This window comes from Oncorhynchus kisutch, linkage group LG17 (assembly GCF_002021735.2).
Source record: "Oncorhynchus kisutch isolate 150728-3 linkage group LG17, Okis_V2, whole genome shotgun sequence".
Lineage (NCBI taxonomy): Eukaryota > Metazoa > Chordata > Actinopteri > Salmoniformes > Salmonidae > Oncorhynchus > Oncorhynchus kisutch.
The window spans coordinates 31,742,638-31,758,021 of record NC_034190.2 but is presented as its reverse complement, the minus strand read 5'-3'; the positions used below and the strand labels follow the sequence as shown (position 1 = coordinate 31,758,021).

General features: G+C 42.5%; 1 protein-coding gene across 2 annotated transcripts in view; it reads right to left on the bottom strand.

The window, feature by feature from the left end:
- Positions 1–15,384, bottom strand: part of LOC109907461 (atrial natriuretic peptide receptor 1-like) — a 117,500-nt gene that overhangs the window by 15,514 nt on the left and 86,602 nt on the right. For both annotated transcript variants that reach the window (XM_031793557.1, XM_020505423.2), the window contains 9 exons: positions 9,825–9,919; positions 9,486–9,621; positions 7,854–7,938; positions 5,355–5,475; positions 4,751–4,825; positions 3,526–3,606; positions 3,254–3,358; positions 2,782–2,853; positions 1,837–1,996 (listed from right to left, as the gene is read on the bottom strand). In XM_031793557.1, coding sequence (XP_031649417.1) covers positions 1,837–1,996; positions 2,782–2,853; positions 3,254–3,358; positions 3,526–3,606; positions 4,751–4,825; positions 5,355–5,475; positions 7,854–7,938; positions 9,486–9,621; positions 9,825–9,919 — 930 coding nt within the window. The remainder of the gene's footprint in view (positions 1–1,836; positions 1,997–2,781; positions 2,854–3,253; positions 3,359–3,525; positions 3,607–4,750; positions 4,826–5,354; positions 5,476–7,853; positions 7,939–9,485; positions 9,622–9,824; positions 9,920–15,384) is intronic.

The following is a 15,384-nucleotide window of genomic DNA, read 5'->3' as shown; positions in this document are numbered from 1 at the left end:
GTTATAAACCAGTATTTGTCGGTCACAAATGGTCACAAATGGTAATGATTCATTAATTATGCTAAATCATGCAAATAGAACTTGTCTGTGTATAGTCCTATATAAGACAACTGCAGGGTCTGCCCAGGCAGAGCTCCTGATTGACATGTGTACTGTGGTGCATTAAGTTGGTTGGAACCTCTCCAGCGCGCTGGCAATAAACAGTGATTCATTTAAGATTGACTTCAAGGCCTCCCGGGTGGCGCTGTGGTCTAGTGCACTGCATCGCAGCGCTAGCTGTGCCACCAGAGACTCTGGGTTCGCGCCCAGGCTCTGTCGCAGCCGACCGGGAGGTCCGTGGGGCGACGCACAATTGGCCTAGCATCGTCCGGGTTAGGGAGGGTTTGGCCGGTAGGGATGTCCTTGTCTCATCGCGCACCAGTGACTCCTGTGGCGGGCAGTGCATGGTGTTTCCTCCAACACATTGGTGTGGCTGGCTTCCGGGTTGGATGCGTGTGTTAAGAAGCAGTGCGGCTTGGTTGGGTTGTGTTTCGGAGGACGCATGGCTTTCGACCTTTGTCTCTCCCGAGCCCGTACAGGAGTTGTAGCAATGAGACAAGATAGTAATTACTAACAACTGGGGAGAATTTTTTTTTTTTACATTTTAAATTTAAAAAATTTAAATTTAAAAAAAGATTGACTTCAAGTGTCCCTGTGCAAGAATTTCTACAACAATGTGCAACATAAATATACACATTATACATTATATATGCAGTACCAGTCAAAAGTTTGGACACACCTACTCATTCAAGGGTTTTTCTTTATTTTACTATTTTCTACATTGTAGAATAAAAGTGAAGACTTCAAAACTATGAAATAACACATATGGAATCATGTAGTGGGTCTTCCTTTCCTGTGGCCTTCCTCATGAGAGGCAGTTTCTTCAAGTTCTGGAAATGTTCCATATTGACTGACCTTCATGTCTTAAAGTAATGATGGACTGTCATTTCTCTTTGCTTATTTGAGCTGTTCTTGCCATAATATGGACTTTTGTATTTTATTAAATAGGGCTATCTTCTGTATGCCACCCCTACCTTATCACAACACAACTGCTTGACTCAAATGCATTAAGAAGGAAAGAAATTCCACAAATGTACTTTTAACAAGGCACACCTGTTAATTGAAATGCATTCCAGGTGACTACCTCATGAAGCTGGTTTATAATGCCAAGAGTGTGCAAAGCTGTCATCAAGACAAAGGGTGACTACTTTGAAGAATCTCAAATATAAAATATATTTTGATTTGTTTAACACTTTTTTGGTTACTACATGATTCCATATGTGTTATTTCATAGTTTTGATGTCTTCACTATTATTCTACAATGTACAAAATAGTAAAAAGAAAGAAAAACCCTGGAATGATTAGATGTGTCCGAAATGTTTTTTTTTTTTTTTTTTTACACAACATAAGAATAAAAGGCCATTTCAAAGATGTACTTAGAGAGAAATATAGAGTTTTAATACCATCCCTCTCAATCAGTAACTAATAAATAATTTTATCAGCCTGGCGATTTGACTGTTGAGCCACATCAATGATAAGTAATTAAATGGAGCCAGCAAGGGCTTTCTCAGGAGGGGACATTGTCACAGAACATATAGACAGAAATATATTGTGTAAAACAGACCATAGTATCAGAAAAATTGCATGTTTCGTTTTTTTTTAATAACAACAACAATAGCAGGAAGCGTGCCGCTCAATCACTTGGTTTGAGTTCATGTAGAGTGTGTGTGTTTGTTTGCTCATGCGTTCGAGTCTTTGTCTACGCGTGAGTGTGTCTCTGCAGCTCTGGTAACTCACGGGCATAGTAGGCGTGTGTGTCCTCCATATTGGACTTTTCGCGGAAGCTAGCCAGCCCATAGTCAGTGATCTTCAGGACAAAGCGACTGTCCACCACGCAGTTAGAGGACTTCAGGTTACCATGGGAGACGATGACGCTGTTGTGAAGGAAGGCCATTCCCTAGAATCAAAGAGGATGTGATTCACAATATTTCTCCAACCAGTGGGCGACCCTGTGTAAAATGTTTCCTGCACAGGGGTCCATGCAGAGGGGCAGGAGCTGTCACATGCTTTAAGCCAATGAAATTGCATTCGCTGAACAACCTACGCACTACGCAAGTCAATAACCCCAAAAATGTGTACCCTCCCATTAACTTCCATTGAAAATAGGCATAACTTCCTCTGCCAAGCCTTGGACTTCCTGTGGACAGAAGAAAAAGTACGGAGCTAGCCTTCTCAGCTGTCTCTGCTAGAAAAGGACATTGAGGGGCATTAAATTGAGACTAACTCAGGTGAAATGCATGACTTCTTCATTCATCATTCTAACCAGGACACCAGGAGGAGTCAGACACCATCTGTCTACCCTTCATTATAAGCGTCACGACACATGCCCGGCCGCACGCATGCACACACACACACACACACACACAAATCTCATGCAAGAAAGTGGGAGTGACAGGTAACAGGCTTGGCATAACTTTCTTAATTGACAATACAAAAAACCTATTGAGGTATGATAGAATAAATATGAGTTGAATATTTTCGACCTCTCCCCCAGCCCCAATACTGTGAAACAACATTAAGTACCAGTTTAGTGGTCTGGGGCCTTCAGCACATAGACATATTATGCTCGTGACCCGGTTGATTCGAATCCAGGACCCAAACCCCCTCCTGTCTTTCCTCCTACACTGTCCTCTATCTGAACGGAAAAGATCTCTGGATGGAGGATGAAGGATGGAGATGCACCTTAACAATGTCGTTGATCAGAGAGTATCTGAACATCCAGTCCAAGGTGATGGTCTCGCTCTCCATAAGATCCTGCACAACACATGAACAGAACCGTGACTATTTAAACACGCACGCACACACACACACACACACACACACACACGCACGCACGCTAATATTCAGACCATGTTCCATGTTTCAAATCAGCTATACATGAAGGTCACCAACAGGTTAATCCCAGGCCACAATGACATGACATGCCATATCCATCCACACAGGCTGTTGGTACTCAACAACATGTAGCGTAGATGGCAAACCAGCCATCTCAAGACCCAAGGGTAGCCACTGTAAGCTAGATGGCTCATTACTTACTCACTGTGTGAATTGTGTGGTGTGGGAGATAAGAGAACAAAAGGGGTTTCAGTTAACAACGCTAAGGTCGTAAGGTTAACGAATAGAACAACGAGACCCGATAGGCTGTGTGAAGTACCTGCAGGCTGCCCCGGGGACAGTACTCTGTGATGATACAGATGTTAGGAGGATCGATACAGGCTCCGATAAAGCGAGTCAAGTGCTCGTTTTGAACATCACGCATCTGGAGGCAAGAAGATGAACATACACCATCACCAACATACTTAGTTACAATGGAATTAACACCTGAGCGAAGTATACACCCTAGGAACGTGATAAGTAGAAGAAATGGTAGAAAGGGCATTGTTGCTCTGGTAACATGTTTACAGGCCTACTGAATAAAACACTCACATGTTTGAGCTCAAAGAGCACCCTCCTGGTGAGCTCGATGCGCTTCTTGTTAGTGACGTACTTAATGGCCGAAATGTTTCCCTGGAAAGGAGGCCACATTAACACAATATTTCACCATCATTTGACTTTAAGTGTCCTTCAACAGTATTATATACTATCTATTTATTTGAAAGTACTGTTAAAAGGAGTGGAATGCACTGGTAATTCCTACTCCAAGGATGTGAACAACGCAACGGCCCACGTGAACCCTAGCAGAATCCTGGTACGAACACTTCTCCCTGGCAAATATTGGGTCTCACTTTAAACGAGGTAAAACTCATAAAGGCTTCATAAGCACTACATAAACGCTTCACAAATCATCTGCAAGCATATGTCATACACTATAAATGGTTTATGAAGGGTGACATAACCATTCCCACTGTAGGGCGAATTGCCAAATGTGACAAAGTGGGGTCCAGATACTGCAGGGGGTCTGCGGCCCAATGTTTTTTTTTTTTAAATTAATATTACTAACAACAACAAATTCAAGTAATTATGGCAAAGGGATCCGTGGAATATGTTTCGAGGGTGTCCTACAATACAAGACAATGACATATTATTCATCTACAGCCTCTGTTCATAACCCTGGGCAACATCGGCCTGGGAGGGTCACATGGATATTAGTGATCACAAAACTCCATCAATTATACATTTTTCAACTCAATTCTTCTTGTATTTCCCAGAAAGTAAAAAAAAAACATAAATGTCCTACAATTAAATAATTAAAATGGTAGTTTTCTCTCTGCCTTGTGGCAAAATGTGCTGAATTGCAGGTGATTAGCTTGAAAACGGCAAAATGTTCTCTCCGATGCCAAGAAGGGGCCTTTCAAATGTTCCTTCCCAGGGCCCTGCAATGCACTGCCAACATTTGTAAAACTACTATGCTATTTTAATCTCACCCGTGTTGTGTTCTGATGGGGCCCCTAATGAATTTGCTATCACAAAAGGAGTCCCTGGCGCCAAAAGTTTGAGAACCCCTGATTTATAGAGTAAAACCTACGCTTATAGACGAATTGTGAAGCATTTATGTAGTGCTTATGAAGCCTTTATGCATGCTCTATAAAGCCTTTATACATTGTACTTTGTTAAAAGTGGGAACAACTATTGCACGACACAAATCCTTAATAAAGCAAATGTCATAAGCATTGTCGGTGTACCACAACAAGCCCAGTGTAAAAGAACAGACCTTGTAGTAGCCAGTTTTGGCGTAGATCTGGAAGTTTCCTTCCATGGTCAGGAAGGAGCCATAGTTGGAGCCTCTCTGTGGACCATATCGAGAGGGAATGAGGACTTTTCAGCGTGCATATCTGTGCTTCTATGTATCGGTGTGCGTGTAGGTGTGCTTAGGTGTGTGTAGGTGTGTGTAGGTGTGCTTAGGTGTGTGTAGGTGTGTGTGTGTAGGTGTACTGTATTTTATGTCTCTGTTTATCTTTATGCAATGCATGTATCACTAGCCACTTTAAACTATGCCACTTTATGTTTATATACCCTACATTACTCATCTCATATGTATATACTGTACTCTATACCATCTACTGCATCTTGCCTATGCCGTTCTGTACCATCACTCATTCATATATCTTTATGTACATATTCTTTATCCCTTTACACTTGTGTGTATAAGGTAGTAGTTGTGGAATTATTAGGTTAGATTACAAGTTGGTTATTACTGCATTGTCAGAACTAGAAGCACAAGCATTTCGCTACACTCACATTTACATCTGCTAACCATGTGTATGTGACAAATCAAATTTGATTTGATTTGATGTGTGTGTTTCTCCATGCAGTACCAGAGACAGGGTGAGTCTGCTGCAGGCCCTGCGCAGCACTTTCTCCAGGTCACTCATCTGCACGTCATCCCATTGCACTCGCCAGAGCTGAGCAGCCAACTCATTCTCCAATTTCAGCTTCCTGAGGGAGGGAGTGTGGGGGGGAGTGAGAGAGGGTCAAACAGAGAGAGAGAAGGGGGGAGGGTAAGAGAAGGGGAGACCAAAGGGTGATGGAGAGAGGAGGCTTGAGAGAGAGAGAGAGAGAGAGAGAGAGAGAGCGTGTAGAGAGAGAGAGAGAGCGTGTAGGGAGAGAGAGAGAGAATGAGAATCCGGAATAAAGGACAGAGAGATTAAGGAGAGGGATGGATGTGTTTCAGTGTGAGTGTACACTGTGTAAGACTGTACCTCTACCCAAACAGCCCATCAATACCTCTGTCACTCCACCCATTACAAGCTACAAATGGTATTCACACACACATTTCTCAGAAACATGTGCAACCCAACTATAGTATTGGGGATGGGATTAATTCATTGAGTATTGATAGAGATTAATATCTGCCATTGAGTGTCGCCCCTCAATTTGTGATTACAATTTAAATCGAGTCATCATTCACCAACAGTGCTGTGTGTGTGAAATTGTTTCGACATGTACCTTGATATCACAGGCGGCTGGTGGCACCTTAATTGGGGAGGACAGGCTCATAGTAATGACTGGAACGGAATGAATGGTATCAAACACATCACACACATGGTTTCCATGTGTTCAATACAATTCCATTCAGTCCATTCCAGCCATTGCTTTGAGTCATCCTCCCCTCAGCAGCATCCTGTGCTTGATATAACATTCTTTACTGTAATGGAACATTATGTAAAAGAAAAAGCCAAAAAGTCACTATTCATGTGTAATAATAACACATTTATGCTGTTGTTTTTTTTGTTTTTTTTAAATCTATGAACATACAAACATACTATCGGTAAAACTAACCTGTCTCACGACGGTCTAAACCCAGCTCACGTTCCCTATTAGTGGGTGAACAATCCAACGCTTGGTGAATTCTGCTTCACAATGATAGTATGTTCAGTACAAACATACAGTAGCTTCCATTTACAATAAACAACACATTTACAGATACACTTCACACAGACTAAGTCATCCATAGATTAAGTCATTAATATAGTAAGCGCTTATCCTACAAGAATATGAAAATGAACATTCATAAATGTATCCCCCTATGGCTATGTGCTATTCAAATGATCTGCACCTTGCTGTATGTGTAACGCGGGACAAAGTGTCAAAAGGGTCTGTGTAATTTTACAGCACATCACATTACTGTTTTTACAGCACATCACAACTGTTAAAGGGATACATTGGGATTTTGGTAAATGAGGCCCTTTATCCACTTCCCCAGAGTCAGATGAACTCATGGATTTAAAAAAATGTATGTCTCTGTATCCAGTAAGAAGGAAGTTAGAGGTAGTTTTTGCGAGCCAATGCTAACTAGCGTTAGCACGAGGATTGGAGGTCTATGGGTATCTGCTAGCGTGCTCATCTGTTCATCTGACTCTGGGGAGGTAGATAAGGGCCTCAGAAAATGTGAAATATCGGAAATACCGGACAAAAGTAAAGATACAGGATAGCTTATATCAAACACAAAGGGAGCATAATTATTTGCTAGAAAATGGAACTGAACTTGAACTGTTTCACTTTTCACTTTCAAACTTAACTCTAGAAAATGTAAAAACATATTGTTTTTTTTCTAATATTTGATATGAGACATAATATACTTTGACCTTATGCATGATGTTCCTCCCGGGACACATATTGCTTTTTAGAAAGTAAGGTAAACTTTCACCTGGACTTGCACTCGATGTTCAACAATTTTATCAGAAAACATAATAAGCTATAAAGCAAGTGACATTTTCAGCTGCGAGTCTGATGGAGCTGGATACTGGACCGGGTCCATTAGCGCACACAACGCAAAATATATTCAAACGCTTTGAAACTGAAAACAAAAATACATTTTTTCTTATTAAACAACTCCAGGTATTCACTCCCTGTTTCAGTGTTTATTTCTGTTTGGTGCCTGATGAACATGACCCTAGTGGTGAGTCATCATTGAAGAGGAGACAGAATCACATTATTTTGCTCCTTCTTGGCCGAATCTAATGTGTGAAGAAAGAGTAAGGGAAAAGAAGGCAGAGGAAGAACGATAGTGAAAGTGAAGAGGACAAGGGAGAGATAGACAGAGTAACAATGTGGGTAAGAAAGTTTAACATGGAGAAAAAGAACAGTAGAAAACAGAAGAAAAGCAAACAGAAGAGAAAGAGATGGGGGGGGGAAATAAAATTGAGAAAATGAAAGAAGAGCAGAGTATGGGAAGAGAGTGAACAGAATTGAGAGAGCGATAGAGGAAGGGTGGAGGAGGGGTCGGGAGTGGAAAGGTGTCATCAGAACCCATACCATCGACCGGTGTCTTCCTCAGCGAAGAGGGACGGTAAAAAAAAGGGGGCACCACTGACCTGTAGATGAAGACGGTGACAGTGACGATGATGACGAAGATGAAGCAAGCCACGATGGCCACCATCTGGTGCATAGTGACCGTCCCTGGGAGGAAAGGAAAATTATTGAAGTTGTATGACATTTTACCCAAATTCAATAGCACATGTCATAGCATGTGAAGCCTATGCCATGAAATGATATGTGTATTACATTTAGTTACTTAGCAGGCACTGCCATCCAGAACCACTTCTAGTCAGTGCCTTCAACTAAGGTAGGGAAAAATAGCCAAACAATAGAAGTTGCTGAAACAACAACAGGTTTGTTCGACTAGGAAATATGTATTTTGTCTGCAACATTTTGTTTTGTGTGTTTTGGCAGTGTACTGAAGTGTTGGTTTCCCGCAGTGTATGTTTGATTGGATTCCATAAATATTAATTGAACTTTCACGTCTCAAAAAACACCTAAATCATGACACAGCGGGAAACCTAATCTCTTGATGTTCCTGATCTTACTAGCGAAGCAGCTGCCAAATACAAATGAAAAACAAACGCCACCATGCATGATAACGAGGCTGTTATGATAATGAGATTGTCATGATAATGAGACCGTTATGAGACTGCTATGAAAATGAGACTGTCAGATATTTCTGTGGATATTCACAAATAACATTTACTGAATGAGAACAATCCTATTAAATTGTTCGTGCAGATAATGTTACCATGCAATAATCAAAACCTACGGGTCAAATCCTAACTTGAGATGTCTATGTGTACAGTGACATCATGCAAATAATGTAATTTGGTCAATGGGGGATTTGTGTGCAACTAATTGAGTTACACTATATATACAAAAGCATGTGGACACCCCTTCAAATTAGCGGATTCGGCTATTTCAGCCACACCCATTGCTGGCAAGTGTATAAAATCGAGCACACAGCCATGCAATCTCCATAGACAAACACTGGCAGTAGAATGGCCTTACTAAAGAGCTCAGTGACTTTCAACATGGCACCGTCATAGGAAGCCACAAGTAAGTTTGTCAAATTTCTACCCTGCCACAGCTGTCCCAGTCAACTGTAAGTGCTGTTATTGTGAAGTGGAAACATCTAGGAGCAACAGCGGCTCAGCCGCAAAGTGGTAGGCCACACAGAACGGGACCGGCGAGTGCTGAAGAGCGTGGAAGCAACGTCAGCACAAGCCACGTCAGCACAATAACTGTTCGTCGGGAGCTTCATGAAATAGGTTTCGATGGCCGAGCAGCTGCACACAAGCCTATGATCACCATACGCAATGCCAAGCCTTGGCTGGAGTGGGGTAAAGCTTGCCGCCATTGGACTCTGGAGCAGTGGACGAATTTGGGTTTGGCGGATGCCAGGAAAACGCTTACCGGCCCCAATGCATAGTGCCAACTGTAAAATTTGGTGGAGGAGGAATAATGGTCTGGGGTTGTTTCTCATGGTTCGGGCTGGGCCCCTTAGTTCCAGTGAAGGAAAATCTTAATGCTGCAGCATACGATGACATTCTAGACGATTCTGTGCTTCCACCTTTGTGGCAAGAGTTTGGGGAAGGCCCTTTCTTGTTTCAGCGTAACAATTTTTATGTGGACAATTTTTATGTTGATAAACGAGGCCCAAGGGGTTCTTTGGTGCATACGTGCTAAGCAAGCGGGCTTGTCGTTCTTGAAGCCACAGTCGGGGATGTCTTGGGGGGGGGCGCCCCCCGGCCACTGGACCTTCATGCCCGGCACTGGAACCAGCTCCTTCAGGGTGCTGTTGTAGACGGACACGATCTGGAGACACACAGTAGAAAACTACTGTAACTTTGGGTGTTGCCTGTGTAACGAAAGTGCCTTGTCATTGTAGGTTTTGTATAGCTGCTACACTTGAAGAGTGTCTAGGACAAAGAACACAGCTACAGAGTGAGTGTGTATTTATGCGCCAGTGTGTGTTTGTGCTTGACCACCACTTTGTGCGAGGAGCAGTCAGTGCCTACCTGAAAGACCCCAGAGTCAAGATCAGTCATGTCCCACAAGGCAAAGTCAATCTCCCGATCGCCTGCCCCATCAATCTGAACCAAGCCAGTAACACCTGCCACAGAAGAGAGGAGAGAGAGAGAGAGAGAGAGAGAGAGAGAGAGAGAGAGAGAGACCGAGACCGAGAGAGAGAGAGAGAGAGACCGAGAGAGAGAGAGAGAGAGAGAGAGAGAAAGAACAGAGAGATTAACACAAAGGATTGAGGTGCACAATCTGGGCATGAGCTCTGCTATTTCCTCATTGCTTTCAAGATTGAGAGATGGGCATTTTGTATGATCCTGTTGGTTGAATTTGTTGTCCTTTACAAAATAAATGAACAAACCATAGCCAGTTGGGTCCATAATGTGTAGCACCACCTGTTGCCAGTCCCCATGTGTTGCTACATCCTTTCCCCCCACAGTATGACAAACCAACAGGATCAAAGTAGAAATTCCAAACTTCAGAAGCCTTTTTAAACCTCAAATACACAACACGTTTCAAATTTCCTGGAAAATCCAGGAAAATTCTAATGCAACAGGGTGAACAAAACCAAGAGAGGTATTTTAAACAGATATCCTTCATTTTAGCTACCGTAGCTTTACACATCATACTAAATACATTTCCTTTCATCTTAGTTTCTCCACTCACTGTGTAAGCTGGGAGCTAAGGCATGCAGGTCTTGAGTCAAACCAATATTCCAAGGCAAGGCGATCGTGCCCACTTGGGGGTAATGTCATGAACTAAAAATGTCTGGAACGACTTCTCCCACATATACAGTATCATGCTGGCATAAGAGGGTAATGTGATTGGGAAATATAGATACTGTAAAAATGTATTGTTAACCTCAAGTCCAAATTTGAAGTAAATTAGCAACTTGACTTCTGTACACCGTCTTTAATGTTTGGGAGGGGGTAGTTGAAAATAGGAGCATAACGTGATGCAAATCCCCTCTCTTGGATCAAGTCCTGGGTTAAGTCACCCACATGGCTCATTCATCTACACTGCGCACACTTGAGACGGACATGGTTTTGAATATCAATCGGGGAAACCAAGGAAAACATATGAGTTGATTCAAACTGACGCCATCCCTTAGTTTGGCTATTGGCCCTACAGTTGTGGGAGCTACAAACTTAGATTGTCACAAATTTTTTTTAAAAGAAAACCCAGTACAGTGTTTTAAAAACAGTTGCTGGAAGATGTTAGGGTGCTGTGTTGCACACGCATTGCAGAAATTGTTCTGCTAATAACATCAAATGAGCTGACTTTTAGTCCCCATCATCTGTTAACTTCACAGGCACCTAGGCCTTTCCAATAATTCACCTCTTTGGCTTATTTGATCAATGACAGACACACAGTGGCTGGGAACTGAACCTGCAACCTCGATGTCAAAAGCCCGGCCTCCAAACCCAAACACCCACTTGTTCACCTCTTCAGACCACTGTGGCGGAAGAGTCTAGTAACAAAGTTTTGGGAAAAAAAGCTCTCTCTCTCCTTCGGGACTCTCAATTTCCTCTATCTTCTGGAGTCAGAGTTTAACAGATTTTTAAATGAGCCTATAGAAATATGTTCAGTTTATCATGTATTATTTAGTATTTCTACCTTGCTCAAAGTCATAAAAAGAAATGAAATATTGCATAATCTCTTAATTTATTTTCTCTGTGTCCAACACTCCGCCGCCTACATGTTCTACTGCTCTGACCTCAGATCAGATATGTGCAGTATCACAGCAGCTGTCCCTGACCTGAGTCTATAAGGTTGATAGTTGACTGAGGGTAGTACAGCTCACTCAGAGACAAAATGTATCAAACTACTGCTTATTTACTAAGATCTCTAAGCTTTACAGGGTGAATCCCGGATGGAATGCATTTATATGACACTCAAGGCTTAGGTTTCAAAGCGGCTGACACTGTATGGGGGTTAATTATCACATCATTCGTCTACGGTCTTACTTCAAAGGGCATTCGGCCCAGATGGCCATGGTTCTTTCAAAACCGTCATCATTTCAAAAGACGTGCACAGACTGATCTGTTCTGACATATACATATGACGCACGCCAAAGGACATAACGTCCATCACAGTGAACTCGGTCCCTAAAAAGGAAGTCAGTTGTCGCTACCCCTACATGAAGTCTGTCTATAAGGAATCCTGACGATACTGCCGATTTATGACCTCTCAGTGTCAAACTAGATAGAGCAGCTACTCAACGTTGAATCTACAGGACTGATATCCATCAGTTGTAAATCTGACAACAACAAAAAACATGTTTTGAATAGTTATCAAATGTGTCCCTCTTCTCCCTGCCTTGAAGTAATCATCACGAATTGAACATGACTGGAAAGGTGAAAGCAAGGGTTCCACTACATCATTTAACCTCGTCCAAAAATGTCAGATCTAGGATTACTTCAAGGAAGGAAGAAAGGAAGGAAGCAACGGAAGTACTAACGGAAGAAAGGACTGAAGGAAGGACTAAAGGAAGAAAGGACTGAAGGAAGGAAGGACTAATGGAAGAAAGGACTGAAGGAAGGAAGGACTAATGGAAGAAAGGACTTAAGGAAGGAAGGACTAATGGAAGAAAGGACTGAAGGAAGGAAGGACTAATGGAAGAAAGGACTGAAGGAAGGAAGGACTAAAGGAAGAAAGGACTGAAGGAAGGAAGGACTAAAGGAAGAAAGGACTGAAGGAAGGAAGGACTAATGGAAGAAAGGACTGAAGGAAGGAAGGACTAAAGGAAGAAAAGACTGAAGGAAGGAAGGACTAATGGAAGAAAGGACTGAAGGAAGGAAGGACTAATGGAAGAAAGGACTGAAGGAAGGAAGGACTAATGGAAGAAAGGACTGAAGGAAGGAAGGACTAAAGGAAGAAAGGAAGGAAGCAGGGAAGTACTAAAGGAAGAAAGGACTGAAGGAAGGAAGGACTAAAGGAAGGAAGGACTAAAGGAAGAAAGGACTGAAGGAAGGACTAAAGGAAGAAAGGACTGAAGGAAGGACTAAAGGAAGAAAGGACTGAAGGAAGGAAGGACTAAAGGAAGAAAGGACTGAAGGAAGGAAGGACTGAAGGAAGGAAGGACTAAAGGAAGAAAGGACTGAAGGAAGGAAGGACTAATGGAAGAAAGGACTGAAGGAAGGAAGGACTAAAGGAAGGAAGGACTGAAGGAAGGAAGGACTAAAGGAAGAAAGGACTGAAGGAAGGAAGAAAGGATATATTTGAAAAGTCTTCTAACAGAGCCATTTGTTTAAACGTAAAATATCTTCACTCTTTCTGTCCTTCTGTTCTAAAATCTCTATCCCTTGTGTTGTAAAATACATGGCTAATTAGCGTGGGAGTAAAAAGCACAGTGGCAGCAGCGCTCATCTCTGACAGTACTAATCGTGGTAGCAGGGGCATGTGGTTTGGCCCTGTGCTGACAGCTAGGCGGGGGAGCGGTCGAGGGGTGCATTGAAAACAGAACTGTAATTAAAGCCAGTAAAGTGTGTGTGTGTGTGTGTGTGTGTGTGTGTGTGTGTGTGTGTGTGTGTGTGTGTGTGTGTGTGTGTGTGTGTGTGTGTGTGTGTGTGTGTGTGTGTGTGTGTGTGTGTGTGTGTGTGTGTGTGTGTGTGTGTGTGTGTGTGTAGGGAAAGAAAGGAGAAAGAGAGGAAGAGGAGCAGATCTCGTCTGACATGTTTTCCCAGCTGTCTGTCAGACAGGCAGAGCCCGAGGATTGGGTCGTGCACCACCACAGTGAAATAAAGAGAATTTGCATTTAACTGAATTATAACAGGGATGCTGCTTTTAATCTCACACCGAGTAATGTGACAAAATTGATCAAGCTTTCTGGCTTTCAGTCTCAAATGTAGAAAAAGATACACACAAATATCCAGATCACCTTACATGTTTCAAATCAGCCATACACGAAGGTCACCCACAGGTTAAAACACACATACATCAACCCCTGGTCCATTAGTCATTGTAATAGGAGCCCCTCTGTGTATAAGCGGAAACTCAATGCCCTGCCCCTGACTCCTGGTGCCTGTGCTACTCCATCAGTCCTGCCTGAACACTGTCATCCACTTCACAGGACCACTCTGCCTCATTCCCTCTCTGTTTGGCCCAAAATGATGTTTCCCTTATACTTGTTTGCTATGAACAGTCAGATCTCCTTATTTTTTTCATTTGTATTAGTTTAAAATAATATAATTTCCATGTTTTCTTGAGCATACAATATATCTCAGTATGTATTTTTCATACAGTCTTTTTAAAAAGTTTATCAAGGGTGCCAATCATTTTGGACCGGACTATTTCTCTCTCTTTTCTGTCTCTTTTAATTCCCTTCACTATCTTCCTATTTCTGTGTCCTTCAATGTTTTTCCCCCCCATCTCTCTCACCTCACGTTTTACAATTTCTGTGATTTCTCATCTCTCCATCTTGCTTCCCCTCTCTGCTCCACTCCCCATCTTATTTACCCACTTTTTCAAAAAACCCACTCTCTCAACCTTTTATCTCTTCTCTTTCCCCCTCTCCTTCTTTCCACATCTCTCCTTTCACTCTCGGTAACCACCTCAGTCCATCTCCGCTCTCCACCTCTCCTCTTCACCTCTCTCCCCACACTTTCACAATCTCCTCCTTCAATCTCTCCATCTATCTGTTGCCAATCTGCCTCAGTCGCCAGGCTCAGTGGGCTTCAGTATAGATCTCTATAAGAGAGCTGGCTAACCCGCTGTAGTGATTGCATAGACCAGTCCACTTATATCTCCCTGCTCCTCCGCCAATCTGTCTCTTTATGATGAGAGCAGAGCCCTCTTCCCATCTCGACCACATCTGTCACTCACTACTCAGATCAATGAAGAGGTACCTTGTTTACCCGTTCTATGAAACCTCCATTAATGGAGTCTCTTCCAGCGTAGGTCCCGCTTGTTATCAAAGCTTAATTCATGCCTTATTCATGTATTACAAATGATTAATAAATTACAATGGAAGGTCACTCGGTAACGAGCTAAGTTGACATTTCCTTTGTCATTTTCACTGTAAAATGAACTAATTGAATACGATGCTTGTGTTTGCTTTAGAAATGTCAACACAACCCACTGATAATTATAAAGGCCATCACTCACATATTATATATAGGCCATTTTAATTCAATTCAAATTCCTTTCTTTTAAGTCCTCTGTGGCGCAGTTGGTAGAGTATGGCGCTTGCAAAACCAGGGTTGTGGGTACGATTCCCACGGGGGACAGGTACGAAAAAGTACGACAAATGTATGCACTCACTACTACTGTAAGTCGCCCTGGATAAGAGCATCTGCTAAATGACAAACAAATGAAATAAATCCCCCGTATGTTTAAAAGCTATACATTCCACATGTAGTGGCCTCTTCCATGTCACATTGAAACAATCAGCCAGGAAACGCACAGGAACCCATGGCTGTTAGACAACCCAAAACATGCATGCCCCAACGTATCTGGGGCCTCTTAAAACTGTCAACACGGAAGCAACCAGCCAAGAAGTCACAAAGGAACCAACCACACACATGAGCTAATGTAACATAGGGCCCCATTTATCATGGA